The 18085-nt window shown below is 45.6% G+C and overlaps 1 protein-coding gene across 3 annotated transcripts in view; it reads right to left on the reverse strand.

Moving 5' to 3' along the window:
• Sirt2 (NAD-dependent protein deacylase sirtuin-2) overlaps positions 1 to 18085 on the reverse strand; it is a 47082-nt gene that overhangs the window by 11995 nt on the left and 17002 nt on the right. For all 3 annotated transcript variants that reach the window (XR_014701031.1, XM_084580448.1, XM_084580447.1), the window contains 7 exons: positions 17728 to 17851; positions 15492 to 15551; positions 12074 to 12129; positions 10439 to 10515; positions 8568 to 8687; positions 4036 to 4102; positions 1408 to 1594 (listed from right to left, as the gene is read on the reverse strand). Coding sequence is in view for 2 of the 3 variants with exons in the window: in XM_084580448.1 (XP_084436574.1) it covers positions 1408 to 1594; positions 4036 to 4102; positions 8568 to 8687; positions 10439 to 10515; positions 12074 to 12129; positions 15492 to 15551; positions 17728 to 17851 (691 nt within the window). In the remaining variant the exon portion in view is untranslated. The remainder of the gene's footprint in view (positions 1 to 1407; positions 1595 to 4035; positions 4103 to 8567; positions 8688 to 10438; positions 10516 to 12073; positions 12130 to 15491; positions 15552 to 17727; positions 17852 to 18085) is intronic.

Below are 18085 nucleotides of genomic sequence, written 5' to 3' on the forward strand. Positions count from 1 at the left end.
TAGACTCCGGAAATCCAGGTAGCATATGTAACAGGGGCATATGTTAAGGCTCAATATGATATAGAGTTTGATGCACCTGTTCTTGAAAGCACGTCACCCCACATGTCCATTTATTTGGTAGTGGCACTACATTCTGCAGCGTCACAATATTGGCTCTGTACTCTTCAGAGCTCAGTAATGCTGCACAAAACTAATGAAATGAATTACCGGTCAGAAGAAGTAGTACCCTTTCAGGAATAAGTGAAGAGCCTGACATAGCATTGCTGTCAACAAGCCACCCGATTTCAAAGATCACCGTACATTCGTACCATACATAGGACAATCTAGAGTTTTCCCTCCCCCTTTTGCCTGCATAAGATAGTACGATTGCTGTGGCTGTCTCACTGGAAAATGATGAAGGCAACAAACGAGAGTGAAAAAAAAAAAAATAATGCAAGGTGACGTGCAGAGACAAAAGGTGCGCAGCTCAGCAGGCCAGCGTGGACTGAACGTGCCTTTTACATCAGCTAGTCGAGTTTACCTTCTATGGCTGACTGGGACTAGTTTTTAGCCAGGGAGCAGAAATCATGGGATCTCTGCTGCTCTGTTATTGCGAGCAACACGATGAAGGTTGGACACCTGCGCAAGAACAGGAGAATGTCCCCGAGTCGTGAAATTCAAAGCTCTCACAGCCAGAGGGTGCAAACACTGACGAGTACAGCGACGATAGTATCGACGCAGAGCTTAAGAGCAGAATGATAGTGGAACGCTTCATCGCTAGCACTAACTGTCTTAACCTTTGGAAAGAAAAAGCCCATGTTCAGGCTCAACTAGAAACGACGGAACTGCAGAAGCTCAGAAAAAAAAGCATGCTTAAAACTGTACCACTGAGCATTTGGGGTTCATTGAAAAAAAAGAGACCACTCCAAGCAGTTTAAAAGCGATGCACCTCGCACACATTTCGGGCATACAAGCGTGTAACAAAAATTTCTTTTTCAGGAACTCCGGTTTTCCTTCAATAGTCTTCGGCTTTATTTCTTTATCTGTCATAGTGTCCCGCTAGGTTTCCAGGTTAATTTTTGCCTTTCCTGCAGAAATACAAAAGGGGGGGGGGGGGGGACTTGGAAGTGCTAGGCTCTTTCCAATAGGAGCAAAGCTTCACTGCAACCTTAGAGCTCAACAAAGTCCTGAACCATTGCTGAGGCGAAACAGCCTCACTCCCTCACTGCGAGCTAGCACCACGTGTATCTCTTACGGAACATCACCACCTGCTCAACTGTGCAGCAGGCCAGTTCAAGTGGTGCAGGTGGTGCAGTGGCCACCTTTATTTCTTGCGCCAGCGCTGGAACAGTCCCATGAGGGCTGGCACAACACGAGCACTTGGAACCCAGGACATCACTGGTGGATCCCTGGACGGCCGCAGCTTACCTCCCTTGTCGGCCTCGCCGCGCTTCTTCTCGGCCTCCTGCTTTTTCTCAGCCTCCTGCTTCTTCCTGGCCTCTTTGGCAGCAGCTTCCTCAGCAGCCTTGGCGGCCGCTGCTTTTTGGTCGGCTACAGCTTGGGCCTCTGCCGCTCTCTCCTTTTCCACCCTCTCAATGAGTTGTGCGAGGTCATCCTGCAAACAGTGTTGCCCCAGCGAAATGTTGGGGAGCAAAAAGGAAACCCTCAACATGCAAGCAGCCAGCCATTAGGGTTTCTTCGAGTTTTTGCGGAATCAATGCTACGCCAGGTCTAACCGCTCGTCGATGTGTGCCGTGTCCATAGAAGAAGAAAAAGAAGGAAAAGAAGAGAGAAAAAGAAAAGAAGAGAAAGAACAAGAAGAAAAAGAAGTAGAAGAAGAAGAGGAAGAACGCTTGGTCCCCCGCAGCTGATGCTTTCACTCGATATTCAGTTCAGCAGCGTTGAACCCATCTAATTTTATTTTAGATCCCCCAATTTTCCTGCACTCTATTTTGGGATTAGTAAGGTTTGATTTATAGGGTTTAGAATCACAAGGTAACATCAGTTATCTACACTGGCTAACCACCCACAGTAGATGGTTTGGGTAATTTCAGCATCATACTGTACACAGGCATCTGAGTTTTGCCTCTATCGAAACATGACTGTCACGGCTGAGATCAAACCTACATCCTCGTTGAGATGAGCAATCGAGCACCCACTCAACCATCATGGCAAAGCTATCTTGGGACCAATCGTGCATAGCACCCATCAAACCGGCCAACCTAATCATAATGCTAAGTTCGCAAAAGACTGTTAGAGTACCCACCTAGTCATTATTAACTGAACCTTGGTATTCTTTCTAAGCTGTGCCCCAACACAACTATCTCTCGCACCCCGTCATGGTGGTGAAATGGTTAAGATGCTCGACTACCGTGCCGGAGTACCCGGATAAGAACTCAACCATCGGCAGCTACATTTCGATGGAAGCGAAACGGAGTGACGTCCGTGTGCCGTGTGATGTCAGTGCACGTTAAAGATCTCAAGGTGGTCGAAATTACTCTGGAGCCCTCCACTTCGGCATCTCTCATAGCCTGAGTCACTTTGAGATGTTAAACCCTTAAAACCAAACCAGCCTTTCTCTTGCACCTTTCCCGTATGTGACAGTCACGCAAGAGATAAACCTATGACACACAGGTTATCCAGCACATTGAAAACTGCCGGGATTCCCCAAACCTAAACTAATAGTGGGGGTTTCAGCATGGCTTAAACCTAGTGATACAGCAAATATTATAAGTGTTGCAGTGACAACCCATGTTAACACTGCCTTTTCAATCCACGGTTTTTTCATAATTTTTCTTTAAGTTAGGTTTCCGGGAGAGGAAGGCACAGTACATATTTGGGCGTACACCACGCAATCGTGGACACCTACACTTAATCGGGTCAAGTTTTCATATTTTTTCATGAAGTTTAGCTTTGGGGAGCGAAGGTGCAGTAGTGCAATGAAGCTTTCATTTGTAAAAAAAGTTTGCAGACATCAGTCCCGGATACGCATTCCATGCATCTGCCATCATGACTGCCACTGCCCGCATGTCACAGCCTCTAGGTCTGTTACCAAGGGCAAATTCGCCCTGCTCAGGTGTAGCACCGTTACATGCAAGCCCTCTGGCTAATGCAGCAATACAATGGCATAAGTGGCATCTTTGTTCGCATCACTGCACTGCAGCACACTTGAAGAGACTGCAGCCATAGCAAGCCGCAAAGGATAAACCTTCGTAAGAAGTTTGCTCGCAACACCATGCGTCAACTTTCCCCCTGCTTCCTAGCATCTAGAGCATAGTGTGAGGATCAAAAGGCAGTGAGTGACCCCAGAGTCAAGGCACCCGTAACCAGAGCCTGGCGGTTGTCATCTATGTCTGCCGTACTGTTCAAGTTACAGCATGGCTAAGCATTCCTTGCAACCAAGAACACTAAGAAAGGATAATAGAAAACCTCGCGGAGGCGTAACGGGGAAACATGCAGTGTGGTGGGCAGCTAAGATAGCCGCGCCGAGAGTCGCGAAACTACCAACATGCAATAGTGGTCATCCCACCCAAAGAGAACCTTAGCCAAGATCGCTGCACTGGGCTAAGTCTCGGGGCATACAAGTGGCCAAGGCTATCACACATCAAATGCAAGGCTAGAAATTCCTGTAAATTAGAAAGACAGAACCCATAATCGACAAGGTTGTACGCTCAGACCATCCCCACTTCTTTTACCTTCTGAGTGTTTCCATAGTTACAAAGCGAAAGACAGGAGAAGAGAGGGAAACAGAACACAGCACTGTTCCTACTTTTTTTACTCATAACTGAAATCTTTCTTGGCAGACCAGTGCATATAAATACCAGCTGGTGGCCAGAATTGGAAACGAGGAGATAAAACTCACGCATAAGAAACAGGGACCTTCAAAACAACAACTGGTAACATGTCCCTTGACCTGTCTTTTGCGCTTTAACTGTGAAACATTGTCACCAACTCGCCCAAAACCTTGCTTTGTCGACCGTCTGAGTGAAAAGGCAAGCCGGTTTCAATGCGGGCCACTGTCCACAGCGGTGCTCTTCTACTTCCCAGGTGACTCACCTTCCAGCCCAGGCGTTCGGCCATCTCTTGGCAGCCAGTGTCGCAGGTCCCCAGCAAGGCCACATCCCTGCACCACATCATCCCCTCAGTTCAGCAATGAGAGAGAAGCACCCCTGTGCAGACTTCAAGCCCTCTAGGCTGCATGAGATGCTCCATTATCAAACGACTGCTTCATTTATATAGTGAATGGATGGATGAGTGGACATCATCTCCCAAGTTCAGCGATGAAAGGATACCCCTGCGCTAACTTCAAGCCTTCCAGGCTGCATTAGACACTCCATAGATCAAATTACTGTTTCACCATTACCAGTTGAGAAAGTTCTCATAGGGCCCATGTGTAAAAAAACAGCAGTTTTGATTGGTCAAAATTCGGGTGTCTAAGAAGAGTGGCAGCGCCGCGGCCACTAAAGGAAACTGTGCCTAAATTGCAAGCTATCAGATTGTTTTATTTTGTTGTTTTATTTGACTGTTTTATTTTGCGAAAGCAATACTACGCCAGGTCTAACCGCTTGTCGCTGTGTGCCGTGTCCGTGATCCCTCACAAAAAACAATCAGCCTGCCATGACGTTTTAATTCACATTACCCTATGCCATGGGCAGGAGCTGCCAACTCGAGTCGCTCCTTTCATTTTTTATTTTCATGGTGCATGAGGCACCATGAAAATAAAACATGTTCAAGAGTTGCAGTAGCAAAAATTCTTGAACATAACAGCCCTAGAAGTAATTATGGTGAAAATTAAGAAAGAAAAAAGTAATTTCCAAAGGCATTGACTGGAATAGCAGAAAGCTTTATTGACCACTTCTAGATGGCATGACAATTCATAGGCATCTGAAAAGTGCGTACTAAAATCAGCCACTTTTTGAAACGGAGTTTCCTAACTGGTATGGTCTAAAAGCTCTGCCGTTTCACTTATAGTGAATGGATGGATGAGTGCATGTCATCCCTCCAGTTCAGTGAGGAGAGGGTAACACCTGTGCAGGCTTCAAGCCCTTAAGGCTGCATGAGACGCTCCGTGGTCGAACTAGTGAATGGATGGATGAGTGCACAGGTTTTGCACAAGTGTGTGGCTTTGCATGGCAGTGAGCTTCACAATATGAGGTGGAATGAAGTTGCAATTTTCTGGTGCAGTAGGTAAGCAAAGAGGTGTGACCTGCTGTGTACACAAAACACTGAGTGATGCAGTCTGTATTCAAGTATAGCACACACTGCAAAACAGTCAGTGCGTTCATAAAAAACAAGAACAAAGATGGCTTACACAGCATTGCATTAACGTTTTCACAGAGTTCTAGAAGAGAGAACACATCGTTGTAATATACAGTTCAACCCGGATACATCAAATTTTGGTTATATTAAATTTACTGAATATCCCCTTGAAAATCCCATGTAAAAGTATAAGAAAGCTGCGTCATATATCAAACTCAATTTCACCGGTCGTTTGATATATCGAACTCTGCACCCCGCACTCGAAAGTGTGCCTTCCCCAAAGACGATCGCATTACCCTCGGCGGTTTGCCGCGTGACGTTTTCAAGCCACGCGCGGAAGGAATGAGAGGGGACAGTTCGGCGACAGCTGGTCTAGGGTAGCGCAACGCCCATTCCCGGAAGGCGCGTGCATCTGCGGTTATCGTTTCCCGCACACCAGCACGTACGTAAGCCATGTATGTGAATGAACCAGAGAGAACCGGTGGGAAGGAGAGGGGAAAAACGCGATAGAGCGAAGCGCAAGGGTGTGCCCATTCTTTTGCCGAGCTATCTCTCTCCTTCCTCGCTCAGGCCTTCGTTCACAGTAGCACGCACTATGCATGTGCCAAGCCAGCACAGCCCGTTTTCAGACAGAACGTCGGACGCTTTCTCTAGCGTGCGCTGTGAACCCTCTGCTCGCAGCGGCTAATGTGGCTGTGGCGCCTGCGGAAGCGGCAGATTTTTTTTTTTTTTTTTTTTTGCGAGAGTCATCCATTGTTATTGTTGTGCTGCACACGCGGCGTAGCGTAAGATATAGCGGCTGCAGACGTTAAGAAGCGCAGTTTTTTTTTTTTAGTGCGAGAGTCGTTTATCCTTGCATATATGAATCAACGAAAGCACGCGGTCAGCTGTAATCATGACACCGGCTTTTAGCATTTTTCACTTCAAACAGCATTTGCAGCTATCCCGCTTTCCAATGATTTTGTGGCAGTAGACTACGCCCGACCCAAGCGCGGTGTGATAAATCGAACCAGGCTTGTGCAATCAAGCCATCATGGGCACTCTGCCAAGTTCGCTCCCCGCCACCGCAGGATCTTTTAAAAGATAAGTATATTCTGCGCAGCATCTTGGCACGCTGCCAAGAAATTAGCTCTGGATGAGACGACCGAAACGGAGTGGCGCGTGCCATCGACATGCAAGCGAAAATGCTCGCTATTTCTGCCATGCCGATACAGAAACCTAGCTGCCGCGGAGGCTCGAGCGGCGAGAGGGACGCAGTTCCAACAAGTTGAAAATTTTTTGCTCTGTCCCTGCCTCTCGTCGCTGAGATCACTCAATCGCTTGCATGTGAGCGAGCTGGCCTTAACACTTTTTTTTTTTTCAAATTTCTTGGGTGCAAAAGTGGAGGGTGGGTTCATTATGTGAGTAGGTTGATTACGCAGCAAATACGGTGTCGTTTTTTCGCATCTTAAGTGCCGTCACACGCCGATTTCTGTATATCGAATTATCAATATATCGAACTGTTTCGCGAGCCCCTTCGAGATCGATATATCCGGGTTCAACAGTATCAGCAAACACAAATTCTGGACCCCTGAGCACAAAACCTGGTTGCAAATGTAGTGCCTACCACTTTTGTCTTGCGGGTGACATTAACATGCACAAAAGGACAAATGCATGCAAGCATGTGGACGCCCACACATGCACATTTTTTATATTTGTGAAGAAAGCCAAAGTTTCAATTCAAATATAAGTACCGTAATATCTAGGCACTTAACATAATGTGACACCTAACCTTGTGTTTGGCACATCATAGCCACAGCAATGATGCCATTAATCCCCATATAACTAAACATATAGCTAACACTTGCAAAGCAACAAAGTGAAGGACAAATTCTTCCAATACCGTCAATGGCTTGTACAAATTGTCTTGCCATTCTGGACCGCAACATCTTCCCTTTTCAAGACATCAGAGGGCCCTACTCAGATGATAGGCCAACTGACCGGGTGGTGCTGCCAAAACTGGATATTGCAGCCCTCAAGGCCATTGCAGTTTCTCCTTCAGGCAACCATTGGCTCACAGTTGTTCTTAATTAATCTCATGCCGCCCATTCTTTTGTAGCATGAGGCAAACCTGACGGTAGGAATCTGGTTCAGATGCCTTCCTGAATCAAGAGCAGTCAAGAAATACACACATACTGCTTGTCTTGTCTTCTGTCATCTCTTGCTTTCCCTCCCCTCCCCACTTCTCCTCGACATCCTTTCCCTGCCACAGCTCAGCGGCTTAAGATATTAGCAGGCTTGCGCAAATATTCCATAGCCTTGAAACATTCGATAAGACAGTTAAGTATTTGGCTTTCGAAATCTCAAAAGCACTTGTTCCAAGCCAAAAACATTTGCAGGAGGCTTTCTTCACCTGGTTTAAGCTCAGCATACCACCTCTGAAATGGCAGCACTGCTTGTGCTCAACCAGGGCCACGACTCCATGAACACTTTCCAGGCATACACGCCATGTTCCTGCGTGCCCACAAGTATGATAGGAATGGTCTGCCTGTGTGTGTGGCAGCAGTACCCAGGTATGTATCTGCCTAGCGCCTGCACTTGCTCATACCTCTGCTGTGCACATTTCAGAATCAGCACAGTGGCGTGCACCAAGTGGAGGACACAAGGCTCGATTTTCATAAGACAAGCCTGAGCTGACTGCAGCTGCCGCTACAGACAGCCTTGTCCGCATGAGATGATCTAGCCAAGTGCGATGGCACGAGCACCGCAAAGAACTTGTACAAGGCCCCATGGGCCCAATATTGGCACTACATTGGTAACACATTGGTCCTACGTTGGGCCGGCATGTGGCCGGTGCAGTGCCAATGTTGGGCCAATGGGCTGTGCCGCCTGGTTCTGATGCCTGGCACAGGGTGGTGCTGGGCATGCAGGAGCATGGTGCATGCACCTAGCATGAGTCCTCAGAGCCCCACTTAAAAGGAACTGCTCAAAGGCGCAACTGCATTTAAAGCCAGCACTTGGGGGGTCCCACAGACAGGTGCACACCCTACCATTATATTGCCTCTGAGTGCATGCAGGTTGACTATCTGATTTCCAGTTGTCATTCTTGTAAAAGGTCAACACCATTTCAGTGAGTGCAACAAAGCTGCAATGCACTCCTTATTTGTTTTCATAGAAAATTACATGGTTTTCAAAACGCCAGCAGTGACAACATCAATATTTTTGTGTGCCTAAGTGCTCGAAACATTCGCTTTAATATTATTCGAAAAAACAAGCGACTACCATTCACTCCGTCAATTTGCTTCGAACAAAGCTGCAGCAACTTTGATAAACCATTATTAACTACTCGCCTGTAGTTGGCCTCGGAGTCAAAGTCGAGGCCGCAACCCAGCCCCAGGATCTTGCTGACCAGGCCGCCTTGACCACACTTCTCCAGGTTGATCAGGAGTCGCGGAATGGAGTTGTGCACCCTGCAGCCATCACAGGTGGTGCGGAGGTAGAACCATTTCAATTTGCGGTGGACGCCACCAAGATGAAACACAGGACTGGAATGATGGCTAAACGATGCGTTGCCAGCACATTGGCGGAAAGCACACAATGCAGCAAAGAGGAACGAGCAAGGCCAGCAAATTCGTAGTAGCTTTCATAATTACATGCTCGCATGCTCAATGGAGGACTGTAAACACTAGTTAGAATAGAAAATAGAATTCACTGGCAAACACAGCTGCTGAAGCACAATGTAGCTGACACCAAAGGTCACCTGATGGACGTGGCAAACTGATTTCAGTGTAGACAGTACTTCTTTAAAAGCACTGCAGGAAACGCACTCCACCAGGTGAAGAAAGCAATTACAGGGAAACGGTATCAAAGCAAAACATAGCCATACAACAGCTACATCCCACAGCAACCATGCTTCGAAGGAACATTCTCTAAAGGCAGTTGTATGTGCATCATGTGGAAAACAAATAAACCTACCTCTGCTAATCACACTAGCTGGGTGGCCATGTCAATGTTTCTCAGCTCTGCAGATGGTGCATTCAGCCAGGGATGTGTGATTTACATGATAACAGTGGCACACCTTACGGACAGCATCCTGAAACTTGATTTACGAGGAAGTAGGGGTGTGCGAATTTCAAAAATGAATCGAATATGTTTGTTATTCAATTTATATTTTAAAAAATGATGTTCAAAATTTTCAAATATCGAAAATCTTCGAATTCACCGCAGTTTCACTGCACGGCACACTTAAACACAGTGCTTGACCGTGTAAGCTATGCAATGAAGCATCCTCAAAATGCGCTGGGGTCATTTTGCGAAGAGGAATTCTTTCCCTTTTGTAAAGAGTGTCTTCCCAAGAAAGTGAAGCACTGAACAAAACCGCAAAAAAAATGTCATTCTTACTTTGGTCTGATTTGAAATGCAGACAACCATCATGCATTTGCCCGTCGTATAAAACTGCTGTGATGAAAATGGTTAACAGTATTTTTAGACCTATTCGATAATTCCACCTTTCGGTTAATTTGGACCTCTCTTGGTCCCTTGAAAGCCAAATTAATGAGAGTTTACAGTGACATTATAATTCCACCCAGTTTCATGCAGGTCCCTCTTGTACAAACACCAGTATATGAAATCCTGCATAAAATTTATATGAAATTTTTCAGTATGGTATACATTTGTGTGCATTTCTAGCTTCATTTTATTTGCAAATACTATGTGAATTCTAAAACAAACAAGATGAACAATGCTTGCTCTTCTAATTTTGCATTTTTTTACTGCTCAAATATTCAAATTGATATTTGAAGGCCTTTTTTTTTTGCGTATTCGTATTCAATTAAGATTAGAAAATTTAAATATTTGCACATCCCTACTAACCTCTGTATATCCCCAGAACGTAAAACCTGCAAAAACAGTCATCCCATACTAAAACCTCTGCCGTAACTTATTGTGCAAACGCAAGAACAAAGCATTCGTTACACGCTTTTTGGCACAGCTGCTGCCTAAGCGACAAGCAGCCATCACATCGAAAGGGTAGCTGCTCTTCTCTTCCCTCCAAACTTCTGCCTCCCCTTGGCAATCTGGCCTTCATAAACACAATGTGCCCATCACACAGAGCGATGCAGTCTGAAGGGCTGCAGTAGGCAGGGTGGTCCTTTCAAATTAATGCCAGGCCTCCTCAAGCCCTACAGCTTCAGAACATGCTGCAAGAGGTTGCAGGACTCACTTGTCTACCAGTCCAGCAAAGGGCTGCACCTGGAGGGAGGTGCCCACTATGAGCAGCAGGTCACACCGAGCAAAGTCCTGCACGACACAGGATGGGACACCCCGTTTGGAAGAAACCAAGCCATTTTCTTGACTACACTTACTACACTGAATACACTTCACCCAAGCAACTGTCACTAGCCGTTATGGGGGGTGGGAGCTGTTGCATTCACCCTTAGCTTTTGCAGCATACTGCGCCCACAACGCACAAACAACCTGATCGGTAAAAGAACATAGCAAACATAAGTGCAAACACCTGTACCGACCTTCTGAAATCCAAGCATCTTACATGAAGCCTGTTAGTTTTCACTGTTAGTTCTCGCTAATAGTTTCCGTCAGGAGAACTGAAAACAGCAGGCAGATCATCATCATCAACCGGACTATACTTACTGCAGGGCGAAGGCCTTTCCCATATTCCTCCAATCAATCCAGTCCTGTGCTAGCTGCATCTACCTGACCCCAGCAAACTTGTTAACCTCATCCGCCCACCTGACTTTCTGCCACTCCCTGCTATGCCTTCCTTCCCTTGGAATCCAATTTGTAACTCTTAGCGACCATCGGTTATCCTTTATTCGCACTACATGCCCTGCCCACGTCCATTTCTTCTTCTTGATTTCCACTAAATTGTCATTAACTTGAGTTATTTCTCTGACCCACTTTGCACGCTTCCTATCTCTTAAAGGACTATAGACACCCAATTTTTGGGTTCGTGTTTTATCATTTGTGATGATGCCTAGGATTACTGTACACGGATCACCATGTCACATTCATCTACAACTGCTGAATAATATATGTTTTATCATTTGTGATGATGCCTAGGATTACTGTACACGGATCACCATGTCACATTCATCTACAACTGCTGAATAATATATAATCGAATTTCTTTTCTCACCTGTTTCAGCTTCGGTTTCAATATCTGAGCGATGGCTGTGACGTCACAGTGTAGGTCACGCGAGGAATAAAAATACAGCCATATAATTGTTGCTGTGTTATTTGAATTCACTACAATGATAAAGCCAGCCTGCTTCAAGAACAGGAATCATTACAAGTGAAGAATGAGAGAATAAATCGCTGTTTTTTTCACGTCACACATCAAGACATGATTGTGACGTCATAGCCATCTCTCGGATATCGAAACCAAAACTGGTCAGAAAAGAAAGTTCAATTATAAATTATTTAGTGGTCATTAGCGAAGACTGCGTACGGATCGATATACAGGAATAACTTGCACGACGTTAACAAGAGAAAAAATGCCGCCAAAATTTGGTGTCTATGGTCCTTTAACATTACACCTACCACTGTCCGTTTCATAGCTCCCCGTGCTGTCCTCAACGCAGAAAAATGGGATGCTGAAAAATACACGATGAGGGTGTGACCAGAAGCTGTGCGTTTCGTGCGGTCTGTTTAAAGCTTTGTCACAAGGATGATGCATATTCACATTTTCTAAGCGAAGAGCGCCCTCTGAAACTTTGCAAGCAAGAAAATGATATTCGGAGAGTTAATTAAACTGATCACTGGTCCACCCTATTCTGCACTGATAAGGAGGCCTAATAAAGCAAACAATCAACAGAACCAAATTGTGCGCAACACATACCTCCTCTGATAGGTCAAAGAACCGGTCCGGTAGCCTCTCTCCAAAGAACACAATGTCTGCAGGAGAAAGCAAAATACACACACTGCTGAGCCCAAACCTGTGACAGGCTCGATATTTCCACTGTCAACAACCATGAGGGAAATGGAGGACGCATTTTGTGATGAAGAGGTTCTTAACATGCATAGCCACTACTGCTTTAGTTTTCATGTTTCTCCACTTGAATATTCCAGGCATGCACAGCAACCCCTAACAAGTTGATTAACTTAGGCTGGAAAAAAAAAAACTTATTAACCAAACCACAGAAGGCATATATATGTATAGAATAACGTGTCAACATATATAGATGCCTAGGTATAGATGCCTAGATGCATAGACAGGCCTGAGCAAGAAATTGAGTGAGCATATATATATGTATATATATGAAGGCATATATATGTATAGAATAATATTTGTGTCAACATATACAGATGCCTAGGTATAGATGCCTAGATGCATAGACAGGCCTGAGCAAGAAATTGAGTGAGCGTGCCTGTGTGGCCTAGGGATAAGGTGAATGCAAGGGTCTTAGCCGGTTGATTCTGATATCACCCTCCCATATGAAAGGAGAAGTATGAGTAGGAATCTCCTGCCAAACGTAACGTCAGGCAACTTCATATCCAGTGCGCGGTCTTGTAAGCTGCCATCAACCGCCTGTCAAGGCTCGTGATATTTCACTCACAACGCAAACACCACCGAATTTCTGATCAACGGGAACTTTAATGCTGCCACGTTCAAAGCATAAAGATGAAACGTCCTCTGCCCATGAAAGCATTACCATCCAGCCCGGCTCGATTTACATTTCCTTTATTTTTTTTTTGCCTCTAGCTTCCCCGCACTAGCTTCCTTGCAACAGCTATACAGCACAGGAGAGAACAAGAAGAGAGACATGTTGGAGTCTTTTGCCATGCCGGACAAGCAAACAGCCTTCTTCACTGCAGCGCGGTGAACTAATGATAATTCTTCGAAGCAGTCTCCGCCGCAATGTCATTTGCATCTGACAATGCAAGGCATGCGAACTGGTTAGAATGCCCGGCACTGCAGGTAGCCACGGGGTGCAAAAGCAAGGAATTTTAATAAAATCTAGCAAATTATCCGGTCGCATTTACGAATGTTAGCTCTAATCCATGCCCAAATCTCAAGGTCAATGGATAGCACAATTGCGATTTCAAACTCTCGCACTGTGCGCCAAACATCAATTTTGCCGTGACCAGGCACAAGAACACCAGGCTATCGCCGCAGCCGATCACGCCATATGTAAAACTGTAACATACTCTCGTGCTGTGCAGTAAACGTCGTCCACTTCCCGACATTCCAGCTGAAAAACACTCTCGAGCTGTGCATCAAACATCGTGATCTTCATGAAGTTACATCTGTACTGCTACTTCATTTAAGATAGATAAATATGCCACACACATACATCATCTCACTAAAGACAGATACTACAGCCGTGCCACACAGGCTGCCGAGACCATCGAACAACGAGATGCCAGACTAGCCATTGCCGAGAAGCTTACCAAGCACGGAAGCGAGCCATGATTGAAGCAGCAGCAGCTGCTGCGGCCGATGGCTAACACTCGTGAAACTTGGTTCAAGGAGCCTTGAACATCTACAATGCTTTTTAGGACTTGTGCACGGCATGCACGCTCAGTAGCAGTCCTTCTACAAAACGCACACATTTGATAGCCGCTTTTTAAATGCCCCTTTGAGAAACTATTTAATATAAATATAATCGCGCAATACATAAGTTGTGTTACCCGGGGGTTAACAACCCGAGGCAAAACACAGACACTGAGGGATGATGTAGTGGAAGGCTCTGGGATAATTTCTACCACCTGGGGTACTTTACAACATGCACTGACATAACAGCACACGGGTGCCTTTTGGATTTCATGTACAACCAAATATTCAACACCAGGTATCAGATTTTTTTAATGTGGTACAGTATCCCGCAGAATTTTCTCAACAGAAAAGCACTTCTGTTGTCTCTTTCATGCTGTGTCATATGTCGCCACAAGGCAATCTAGGACCAACGGCTGGCTCAACGTGGTTTGGTTTGGTTTTGGTTTGTGGGATTTAACGTCCCAAAGCGACTAAGGCTATGAGAGATGCCGTAGTGGAGGACTCTGGAAATTTCGACCACCTGGGGTTCTTTAAGGTGCGCTGACATCGCACAGCACACGAACGCCATTCCGTTTCGCCTCCATCAAAACGCAGCCGCCGAGATTGGGTTCGAACCCGGGTACTCCAACACAGTAGTCGGCCGTCTTACCACTGCACCACCCTGGCGGGCAAACAACATCCACCAAGAAGCCAGCTGCCCATGCTGACCCGTACTGTCCTCACTTCTCACTCAACGGAACTTGTTGGGCAGAGCAACATAACGAAGCCACCTCCCTTCAATACTGCTCCTCTGTCAGAGAGGTTTCGTTTTGTTTGGTTTATGGGATTTAACGTCCCCGACAACTCAGGCTATGAGAGACACTGTAATGATCGAAGGATGCGGAGATTTCCACCACCTGGGGTTCTTTACAACATGCACTGACATCACACAGCACACGGGTGCCTCGCTCTCTGCCTCCATCGAAAAGTGGCCGCCGCGGCCGAGATTCGATCCCGTGTCCTCGGGCACAGAAGTCTAACGCCCTAACCACTGCACCACCACAGTGGGTCTCCATTTGAGAGGTTCTGACTGTTACACTCGGGGAATAGTGGCACTGAAAAAATATGGTGCAACTCTTTGCCTACTGGGGAAGAATGGCTGCGTTGTGTGGGTTATCTGACAATTTTGTCAAAGAAAAATTGCGAGTTTTAATTTAGTGCAATACATCAAAATGAAGCGAATCATATATATGTGTGTGTTCAAATAAGAACAATAATCGAGGTCCCATGACTGGTTTTGTTTTCAATGAAATTTTTATACCTATGTGGTGGTCAAATGCCTCCACATAAAGGAATGAACCTTAGTTTTTCAAGACAGGGTGTAGTTTTCTCAGAAAAAAATCGCATATTTCAAGAAATTGCAAGTTTGGACAGCTTTTCCCAACCAATTCAAAAACCACTTCCACACGGACGAAAAGAAAAATGAAAGAAATTGTAGCTTCCAAACCGATAATGTGTTGAAGTATGGCACATAGGCGCAAAATAAATACATAAATAAATAAATAATAAATGGGCACAGTGGCAAAGAGTTTGGCAGGGATACAAGCATGATAAAACTGAGCTTGCTCGAGTCTCATTCTGCTTGAGCTTCACCGTGAAGAGGAAAATGAAGCATCATGGCAAGAGCGCTTCTCACATACAATAAATCGGGTACTAAGAAATACAGGAGACAGCAGCACCCAAGATGGCTGTGGACTAAGAGAGAGTGAATCAGGTTCACCTGGTTTCACGGGACAGCCACATTCCAAGCACAAGGGCACGGGCTCAGCAGCTATCCGCTCTGAAACAAGACGTTCGCCACTTGTGTTACACTTTGACAGGCATTAAAACCGCCACTACCACATCGTAAATCTAAGCAGGAGAAAAAGTACCAAGTCCCTGAAAAATCCTCTGTTGCTCCCAAGTAGGTTAATGCCACCGGGAAAAGAAGTGGGTGAGACGCTGAATGTGGAAAGAGCCACAGTCAGGTATTGGACACACAAAAAGGTAGCAACTCAGGATCACTGACAAAATGATAGAAAGAAAAACCCTACTGACAATTCCTATGCCTCGGTAACTCAACATATATTCTGTGACTCGCAGTTCTGAATGCGCTGCTCAACATGAAAGTCCATGCCACTGTGCACGAGCAGCAAGACTAATCTGACTCGCAGTGAATGAAGACTCTCTTCTTCGCTCCTCAATTCCATGTTATGGAGGAAACGCCGTAACACTGGGCAACCTGCCTTTTACAGCTGTCACCGTAAAACATGCCTTCTAAATTGGCAGCCAGGATGCTACCAGCATCAAGCTAGCTTCATCATACACAAGGACCTCATCAAGCGTGCAGTGTTCATCAAAGAGACTACTGCACCACTACCCTTCACTACCTAGTCATCTAGTGCCATCTACTAGCGAAGTGGTCGCAGTGTGACCAAGAACTAGCAGTATGTTGTAAATAAACAAATAAATAAAAAATAGCAACCCCCTGTTACACTTATTTCTTTTTTCAGAATTCATACTGCATTTTCAAATAAAATTAAACTAGAATTGCACAAAAGTGTACACCCTACGAAAAAATCCAGTACATATAAATTTTACAAAGAGATTCTGTATGGCAGTTCTTTTTTTAATTTTTTGCACAAGAAGCTAGGACCTGCATGAAAACATGTAGAGCTGTAATATCACTGCTGAATACACCAAAACTATTATTAATTCAGCCTTCAAGGAAACAGAAAAATATGTCCAAATTAACTTAAAGCTTGTGTTTACAAATAAGCCTAAAAAAACTGCCGATAACCGTTTGGATCACAGTAACCTGTTGAACCCCTATATGAGAGATGTCTGCACACGCGATCAAACAGAAGTAAGAATGACGTTTTTTTCCCGGTTTAGTAAAGTGCTTCACTTAGTGTACGCTGTCGGAAAAGGCCTCTTCACAACAGGGAAGGTCACTCTACAATCTTCCCAAAATGGCCCCGTCACGTTTTGAGGATGCTTCACTCCACAGCTCATGCATTGATGCATTGCGGTGAAGCATGCAGTGTGGGATGTTGCGATGATTTTGAAAATTTCGATGCACTCGGAAGTTTTGCACTAGGCCAGTTCAGGTCATGTTTACCAGATGCTTTGTTGGGCGAGTTGGTAAACATCCTGTGGCTTCCTTATAATCTTGTCCTATGAACAACAGGTCCTGTTTACCGCTAGCTGGCTAAATATGACCTGAACTGGCCTAGCCCAACTGTAAAGGCAGCAGATGCCCAGTTTGAACTTCAGTGCTGAGCACACCAAGCTTGTTTGTCAATCCAATGTTTTCCACGAACTTCTGCAACATATCATTATGAGAAAAACCATGTGCAACAGAGCGATAAGCAACGATTGCCGAGACCCTAGACATGTTGAGTAAACAGCTTCGTAAATGTTCTCTGTAGGCCTGTCGGTTCGTACTGACAAAGAGGTTTTTCCTATTTAGCAATGAAGATAACACCGAGTGAGACAGAAGGAAAACGCTGCCTTGTTCTGTGTTCTCCTGTTCTGCTAAAAAGAAAAGCTTTTAGAAGTTAGTTTTGTTTCCTGCCTTGATTCAAAGTAGGTCTTTGAGAGGCCCACCGGTGCATTCTTAGTCCAAAACAGTGCTGGCAAGGAAAAAATAATTCTGAAGCTTTTGAACCTGCGCCTTTGTATGGGCAGGCTATACCTATTTCAGGCTACTTTCAGGCTGCTTTCAGGCTGCCAAAGGATGGCTAGGGACCAATTCTGAGATATATACTCTATTTCCTCAGTGTCTGACAAACTTGTCAATACTCTGCAGGAGAAGGGACTCTCATCACACACAATGATACAAGAGTCCCAGAAGAAGGCAAAGTGCAAAGGACAACAGTAATGACACTGGCAGAGGGATGAAGAATAATCTACCTCAAACACAGGCACTGCCTGAGGGCACCCCCATCAGAGCTGCTGTGGGTGCAGTCACTCACCCCGTAGCCAATCCAGGGAGTACTGGCGGTTGCATGACACACAGTGGGAGGTGTGGAAGGTGCCATGGGCCTCCACAATCAGCTCAGCCGGGATGCCTGCCAGACGCTCTAGGCAGTCAATATTCTGCACACCCAGTCACGGGAGGATGCAAATGATCACCGGTAGTACACTGTGCAGCTGCCACCTGCGACCTAATACTAGGTACTGGAGGTACACCGACGCTGTCACACAGCTCCCCTATCACCCGCCATGTTGGTGCAGTGGTTACAGCAATAATGTGTCCAAGGATGCAGAATTGAATCCCGGTGATGGCAAGTGCTTTTCAATAGAGGCAAAAAGCAAAGTGTCTGTGTGCTG

Source organism: Amblyomma maculatum, chromosome 10 (assembly GCF_055883805.1).
Source record: "Amblyomma maculatum isolate TAMU_Amacu chromosome 10, ASM5588380v1, whole genome shotgun sequence".
In the NCBI taxonomy this organism is placed as follows: Eukaryota; Metazoa; Arthropoda; class Arachnida; order Ixodida; family Ixodidae; genus Amblyomma; species Amblyomma maculatum.